The sequence below is a fragment of the Malus domestica genome, chromosome 03, assembly GCF_042453785.1.
Source record: "Malus domestica chromosome 03, GDT2T_hap1".
NCBI lineage: Eukaryota > Viridiplantae > Streptophyta > Magnoliopsida > Rosales > Rosaceae > Malus > Malus domestica.
The window spans coordinates 283,887-292,312 of NC_091663.1; the positions used below are offsets into that span (position 1 = coordinate 283,887).

General features: G+C 35.6%; 1 protein-coding gene across 1 annotated transcript; it reads left to right on the plus strand.

Moving 5' to 3' along the window:
- Positions 1 to 1,690: 1,690 nt before the first annotated feature.
- Positions 1,691 to 5,398, plus strand: LOC103414791 (protein neprosin). The gene is made up of 7 exons (XM_008353165.4): positions 1,691 to 2,306; positions 2,975 to 3,061; positions 3,163 to 3,408; positions 3,521 to 3,685; positions 3,798 to 3,851; positions 4,001 to 4,147; positions 4,639 to 5,398. The coding sequence occupies exons 1-7, from the start codon at positions 2,130 to 2,132 to the stop codon at positions 5,014 to 5,016; spliced, it is 1,254 nt and encodes a 417-aa protein (XP_008351387.1). The 5' UTR covers positions 1,691 to 2,129; the 3' UTR covers positions 5,017 to 5,398.
- The last annotated feature ends 3,028 nt before the right edge of the window (positions 5,399 to 8,426 follow it).

An 8,426-nucleotide genomic window follows, 5' to 3' on the forward strand; every position in this document is an offset into this window, starting at 1 on the left:
ATTCTCTGCTCTACAATATATAGTGCCTGCTTCCTCATTAGTCTTAGGAAGTCATCTCATTTATGCCTTATAAACAAAGGTTTTTTAATTTTTTTAATTTTGTGAAGATTAATATTAAAAGAAGGACTTTGGGTTGGTCATATAGATCACACTAAGCAATTTTCATTGGATTCCCCACTAAATGATGATTAAAATATGCAATTATTTAATACCCCACTACCTAATTATACCAAATTACTCTTTCCATTCCACAAACATGGATGAAATCAACAATTCAATCATGTAAACTTCATTCTTGCTTCTCTCTCTATTTCATAACTTCACAAATGTATAAAGTCCATCTTCATTATAGGAGAGTTATACCCTATGCAACAAGAATGATTAGCTACAAATCGTTATTGAGTTGACTACTTAGACCATCTCCAACCGAGGGCTGACCAGATAACTCATTTTAGCATTTGGTCTTTCAAAATATTAATATTTTAATGAACAGTATATGATCATATTTGCTTCCGTTTCCAACTGAAAGCCAAAGAGTGAGCTACATTTAAACCCTCAAACAAGCTTTTTGTGGAGCTCAAGTGGACTTCCAATCTCCTCTCTAAATACAATAAACTATTAGTATATCGCCTTATAATACTAGAGAGCAGAGATGAAAAATAATACAGTGAAGTAAAAGTTTGAAAGGATAAAACTAGCTAGCCATACTCTTTGCCCTTCACTAGAAATATAAGTATTAACAATATGGACAATTTGGTAAATGTAATGTGGGTCCATTTTTGAATGAGAAGGCAAAAATGAGAAACTGGAAAGATGTTTCATGGACCTCCCAAATCGCAGCCTTCCCAAACGACAAACCAAGCTGCTGTAGCACCATATATATTAATATTATCCGGTCGACCTTCCCTTCCCTTCCCTTCAAAAGGATCTGGTTTATTTCCAACACCCAAAAATATCTTTTTTAATTATATATCTAGCTTTTATTTTATGAAAAATTAATAAAAATAATTTAAATTTTTTGAGTTTTAACGGAAATGATAAAATAAATGGTAAAGTGAATAGTACTAGATTTGAATTTTTAGTGTAAAAATATGATTTTTCGTTAAAATGAACAGTACTGAGGATTTTTCGTTGAAACTCTATTTATTTTAATTACTAACTAAATTTATGATTTACTGATTTTTTTATTTATAAATAAAATATTTTAAATTTGACTCATATAAATAAAATGACATATTATATTAGTGTTAGCTCGATGCCTATCAAGATGTTGTTTTATTAAAAGTTTTATTTTTATTAATTCCATTACTTAAAAGTTCAAAGGCAAGAAATCACCCACAAATCACCATGTTAAAAATGATAAAATAACATAATAAGTTACAATTTATATTGGATGATTTGACTTTGTGATCTTCTCTGATAAAACACACCTATTAGTACATATTGTTAAGTTAAGAACAATAAGTGGATAATTGACCAAACTTTTAAGTGTTTATCACACATTTAACGTAAAAAATAAGAAAAAATTTAATGTCTTTAATTTACTTTTGTATTTGCATTAATGAACCATTATTGACCCTTTGCAAATGTAATTATGCACTGAGGTTGTACAATTAAATTTTAAAACAATTTTCTACATTAATCCCTTTTACTTAATTATTTTTGACCTTTTTTTTCTTTGGTAGTTAGCTCCCATCGTGCTCGTGTAAAAGCTTAAAAATTGAAAGGAAGTAGAGAGAGAAAGAAAGGGGGGGCATTGTCAAGGACAAGAAAGAAAGAAATGTGCATTTTTTTTTTGTTCTAAAATGTGAATGTGGAGAGATAAAACGACAAAGTCCCGAAAGTGGGTTCTACAGAGAGAGAGAGAGAAGTGGGCAGTTTTATTGGGTTTTGGCGTTGAAGGTTGAAAGCAGAACCACCTCACCCAGCAAAGCTGCTTCATTTGGGCTCTCAGAGAGAGAGAGAGAGAGAGAGAGAGAGAGAGACAGGGGTCTTGTGTTGCTGGGTAATGATCAATGTGCTTGCTTGAGCTCTAACCTTGCTGCGTCTGTGTATAGTGTAGCACTGTGAGAGTGAGAGAGAGCTCTGATTTTTGAGCTTTTTGGGTCTTTGTTTTGCTGGGTTTACCAATGGAGTTTGCTGGGTGCAGCAGAGGGAGCTCAGGGAGAGCTCTGGCTCTGGCCCTTTGCCTTTTGGCCTTGATATCTCTGTCTTGTGCTGCCAGATTGAGTGCTTCTTCAAGGCAGAACCTTGATGTCCAGAAGCACCTCAACCGCTTGAACAAACCCGCCGTGAAAAGCATCAAGGTTTCCTCTTTTTCTTTAACTTTACGTTCTTTCTTCATTCAACTTTCTTGGGCTCTGTTTGATTTTTTTGAAAAAATAAAAAAAAGGAAAGAGCTTTCTTGCTTTTTTTTTTTTGTTCTATCCCTTTGTTGGGTTTCTGGAAAAGCGGTGGAAAATGGAAGAAAGTGAAGAAATTTATACATTTTCTGCTGTTTTGAATTAGTTTTATTCATTTCTTTTGGTAAAATGTTTGATTTGTTTGTATTTTCTTATTGTTTTCTCAGTTACCAAATGGGGGTGTAAGCAAATGGGTTTTCCCCTATGATTTTCACTATATTTTTTGTTCTGCAGAAGCTTATTATTATTTTTTAAAATAAAGCAATGATTTAGTTATAGTTTCCTCTTTCCTCTCTCTTTACACAATGATTTCCTTATAAAAAGTAGTAACAGAAGATCAGGAAAATGAAAAAGAAAAAAAATTGTAGCAATATTGTGAAATCAGGCCCCCATTTGTTATCACCAAACATTGTTCAAGTGATTAGGCATGACTTAAATGCTTTAGTTTGTTTACTCGGCCCTCAACTTTTTCTCTTGATTCGTGAGAGTTAGCAAGTTTCTTTGTTGTAGTATTTTGCAGTGCTTCTGTTGCAAGATCTGACTTGAGACTTTCTTTATTTTTTATGATATAGAGTCCAGATGGAGATATTATAGACTGTGTTCGTATATCTCAACAACCGGCTTTCGATCACCCTTACCTCAAAGACCACAAAATCCAGGTCCATTTTCCTCAACAATGCATCCTTAAATTTGACAGTTTTTTGTTCCTTTTGCTTATTGCCTTGTTTCTGAGTTTACTCGGGTCTGTTATGTTTATCAGATGAGGCCTAGCTACCACCCAGAAGGGTTGTTTGCTGAGAACAAAGTGGCTGAAAAAACAAAAGAAAAAGCAAATACCCAGCTGTGGCATGTGAATGGGAGATGCCCGGAAGATACTATTCCGGTAAGGAGAACGAAGGAAGATGATATTCTGAGAGCGAGTTCAGTGAAACATTATGGAAGGAAGAAGCAGAGAACCATACCAAAATCTGCAGATCCTGATCTTGCCAATGAAAGTGGTCATCAGGTAAACTTTCTCTAATGGGCGTTCTTAATTTTGCCTGTGTTCTTTGAACTTTATTTTTTGGATTTCTTAGTTTTGTTTTAATTGACTTCTTTGTTTTATTTGGGGTGATTAGCATGCAATTGCTTATGTCAATGGAGATAAGTATTTTGGAGCTAAGGCAACCATAAATGTCTGGGAGCCCAAGATACAACAGCCTAATGAGTTCAGCTTGTCTCAGCTGTGGGTATTAGGAGGGTCTTTTGGTGAAGATCTGAACAGCATTGAAGCTGGCTGGCAGGTACTCTCTTCTCTTAATCTAGGCCAAAAAGTAATCGAACCCGGATTTACCAAGTTACTTATTTTCTTAATGAAACATGAAGTATTAATCTTGATAATTGTTGCTACAACAGGTCAGCCCGGACCTCTATGGTGACAACAACACAAGACTGTTTACCTACTGGACTGTAAGCTTCTAAAACATAAATTTTCCCATAAATTTTTGGGTTTGCATCTTGGTTTCTCTCTAGTCTTCACTTATCTGATTGTTTTATTTTCACTTTTAATAGCTTTGCTAATGTGTGTTTTCCTTGCTCCTTCCATGATTACATTACAGAGTGATGCATATCAAGCCACTGGTTGCTACAACCTCCTCTGCTCAGGCTTCATTCAAATCAACAGCGAAATAGCAATGGGTGCAAGCATCTCTCCCGTTTCGGGTTTACGAGGATCGCAGTATGATATCAGCATACTCGTCTGGAAGGTGAAAATCAAAGCACAAAATGGATCATCTAGCATGTTGTAAAAGAATACAAAAGAATGGAGTTGATAAACTCCTATAGGATGCATGTCAGCATAGATGAGAATCAAATTCATCATAGGCAATATATGCAGCAAAATATATATGAATATACATATATGTACATCATCACCATTTGCAATTCTTGAGAGTTAGCGGGCGGGGTGGGTGCAGAAATCGATTCTGGTTCAGATTCTAAGAATCTTTTGGCATTTTCTTTTGCTTGCTGGTTCTCCCCTCACAGTAGTTGATAAAGGGACAAGCATTGATTATGCAGGACGGTGACAAGTTCCAAGCTTTCATTCACCTTTCACTGCATGCATGTCACGGGAAAGACTATAGCATTGTCCTCTCACTCTTTTGTTTTGCTTAAGCTGTATAGGAACATAGGAATATAGATACACACTATTTGCTACTCCTTTTTCAATTGGGAATACTGTTGTTTTTGCTTGTAGGATCCAAAGGAGGGGCATTGGTGGATGCAATTCGGGAACGACTATGTGCTGGGTTATTGGCCTTCGTTCCTCTTCTCATACTTGGCTGACAGTGCTTCCATGATTGAGTGGGGAGGTGAGGTTGTGAATTCACAACCGGACGGCCAGCACACATCGACCCAAATGGGCAGCGGACGTTTTCCGGAGGAAGGTTTTGGCAAGGCAAGTTACTTCAGAAACATTCAAGTTGTTGATAGCTCAAATAATCTCAAGGTCCCCAAAGGGTTGGGCACCTTCACCGAGCAATCAAACTGCTATGATGTTCAAACTGGAAGTAATGGGGATTGGGGTCATTACTTTTACTACGGAGGACCCGGTAAAAACCCGAATTGCCAGTAAGGTGAAAAAGACCATTTCACCCCTCTACTTTGCCCTATGTGTATCATTCAATCTAGCGTAATACCTTTTTCTTTTTTCCGCTTTGTATACCCTTCGTATTTTTTTTTCCTTTTAACTGTTTAGGTTGGTTGGGGGGTAGTAGCTTTTTATGTAGTGGGAAGTTTTGACTCTTTGGTTTTTTAGTGAAAAAGAATGTATCTCTCTCCATGTAAGTGGTGGGTGGGTGTGAAGAAGGTTGGCCAAGTTTCTCAAAAGCCTAAAGAAACAAGGGCCTTTTTCTCTTATATAGAACTCCCTCTGTAATCTCCTTGTTTGTATACACTCCATTCTCTCCCTTGGAGTGGCTTGTTTAGTGAAATTAATCAACTTTCTGGGTCCAAAATGTTGAGCAAAAGCAATTCGGAAGTCTCACCTTTTTGTTTTTGTTATATGTTATTTTATGTTCTTGGTGCTATGTGGATTTTGGGGGTGGTGGTGGTGGGATGTGCTGCCCTAGAGAATATGCTGTCGGTTTAAAAAAGTTGCTTGCAATTGGATGGGAATGAGATCTTGCGTGAGTGGATGACAGTTCCTTTTGATAGATTAGATTATAGGATTAGATGCCCCCACCACAGCAGATTCAGAGACGCACTTCGCAAAGTTGCATTGCATGTCCACCAAAACCCACGCTCACAAGAAACTTTTCTGTGCTAGGAACACGATCATATATATTCATATATTATTATACAAGTAGAGGGGCATTTGCTCTTTGGTACTACAATATAGTAGTATTCCTTCTCATTTGTAAGTGAGAGGTGTTGTCGCACGAATTTGAATCACATTATTGTTAGCTTATTGTCATACTACTCCTTGTTTCGGCACATTGAAAAATCTCTCCTCACATCCACCGCCCACAAAACAAATTTTTGGCCAAAGTAAAAAGCATGATAGTGTGTGATAAATTTGAAATAATGTCACAATGTCATTTGGATCTCCATTATGAGGTTTTTCCATTCTAAACCATCTTCCAACTTAGATTCCTTGTCTAAATTTTAAAGTGCGTGTAAAGCTAAATGCATTTTTAACCGACTAGAGAGGGACATGCATGTTGAGGTTGGAGTCGTTTTTGGTAATGGCGGAGTCAGTATAAGATCATTGGTTGTCTATGATCTCAATAACTTAAATTTTTTTATGTATATTTGTATATTTATTGTATTTGACCCTACAAACAACTATGACAAACTAAATTACAACATCTTCCTACTTCTTCTATTTTTTTTTTATCATCCATGTCTTCTTTTTATTTCTTCTTGTGTGCAACTCTATTGTGCACATCAAATTCTCGATGAAATGCCTTTGTTGACAAGTCTTGGTAGTCTTCGATAGTACTATACAGTTTCTTATAGCCACTACATATCATAATAGTTGTTGACATGTTGGCACAAGTTTTTAGCAAATGTTGGCAAGAATAAACATGCTTCTACCAGATGCTCGATGAAATGATCCAATAAAGTTTTTTTTTTTTAAAAAAAAATTATGACCAATTACTTGAAAATTCTGACACCGCCACTGCTTTTTAGGGCAACCTCTAAATGTTGGAAGCAAAATGTTGCCACCTGGTTCGAAACGGTGAGTGAGGGGAGGACGGACTTGTTGCGGTGGGACTTGGCAGAAGCAAGTGTGATTGATTAACAACTAAAAAGTTGTGTTCCAACATCATCGTCTTTGTTTGATTGACCTCTTGATCCTACCAGTTGCTGTAACATTGTTTTAAAATTATATACTTGTAGCTATTATGAGGGGTTAATAGCAATTATCTTTGCAACTAAGGTCATGTGTTTGAATCTTGCGATTAAGGATGGGCAAATACCCATTGATTATGGGTAACCGTGGTTACCTGTTTATTTAAATTAAACGGTTACGGTTACGGGTAACCGTTTAGATAAATAAACGGTTATGGGTATAACCGTTTACCCATGAAATTTAAATGGACGGTTATGGGTATTAACCGCGGTTATAAACGGATTACTGTTTACCCATTTATTTTATATATGTAAAACTAACACAAACCATGTTCTCGATCCAATAATACTTAGCGCCCAATAAATTAACAAGGAATTCATCGATCATTCTCTCAATAACACTGCTACATGAATGATGATTCTCATCATCAAGGAATTCGCTAAATTAATTTAAATTCTTTACGGGTAACCGTAAAATTAAAGAAATGTCTCATAAACAATTTTTGTAACCCAATAATACTTAACAAACATTATATTTACCTTTATTGGTAACAGTTAAAAATATTGTTAGTAAACTATTATTTCAATTATTAGAATGGTATAAGGATTTAAAAAAATTAAAATACGAAAATGTATGATGAATGTACCTATAACGGTGTTTAATTGTCAAAAAAAAAAAGAAAATTATGACAATTTTTTTTTAAAATTTTCAAGTTGTTAAAAAACATGTAGACGGGTGAAAAATGGGTCATGGTAAAAATAAAGAAGATAAACGGGTTAAAAATGGTAAATGGGTAAACGGGTATTAAACGGTTACGGTTAAATAGGTATGCGGTTATGGATATGGTTAACCATTTATAAACGGTTATGGGTATAGGTATAACCGTTTAGGTAATTACTCAACAGGTAAACGGTTATGCGGCTATGAACATAAATGGTTATGGGTAAATAATCTCGGTTACCCGCCGGTCATAACCGTTGCCCATCCCTACTTGCGACAGTACCAAACCAGAAACACTTTTCTGATTCAGATTGTTTGTATTTCCAATTACTATTTTGTGTGAAGATATCATGTTAGAGTGGCGGAAGGAAGGATGCACATGAATATGTGTGCTCATGTTTGCTTTCTTCATTTTCCCTTTTGGTTTTCGAGTTTGGACTCGTAATGTGTTAATCCAAGTTAGGATCAGATTTGGGCCAAAGAACTTCTCAAGCCCGCATTGCTTTACCTTTATATGCCCTACATATTCCTTACTTTTCTTATTTCTAAGTTCATTGTTTCCTTACTTTGTCGTCGTCAAAGAGTTATCACATATCACTGTATTGTTCTTGATTTTTCGCAAAATCTCATATCCTGGTTAAAGTAGACAGTTTTGAAATGACAAATGCTAAAACTTGGCCAACAAAAACAAGGGTTGGGTTACTGACTTTGCTACCATTTTGGTATACAAGAATCAATCATTTTACATAAAAAATAAACACGTAATTATATACATTTGTGAATAGTTCTAATTGTTTTTCCTCCATAGACTTGGACGTATCATTGCAAAAGATGTAGCTAAAGGATTTGCTGGAAGGAAATCGTGCAGCTGACATTTGATTTGACATGGCAAAAGACACCTCATTCCAAATAGCTATAATTGGAAAGGGGTGTGATATCGACATATTCCTTTTTACTTCTCACACATC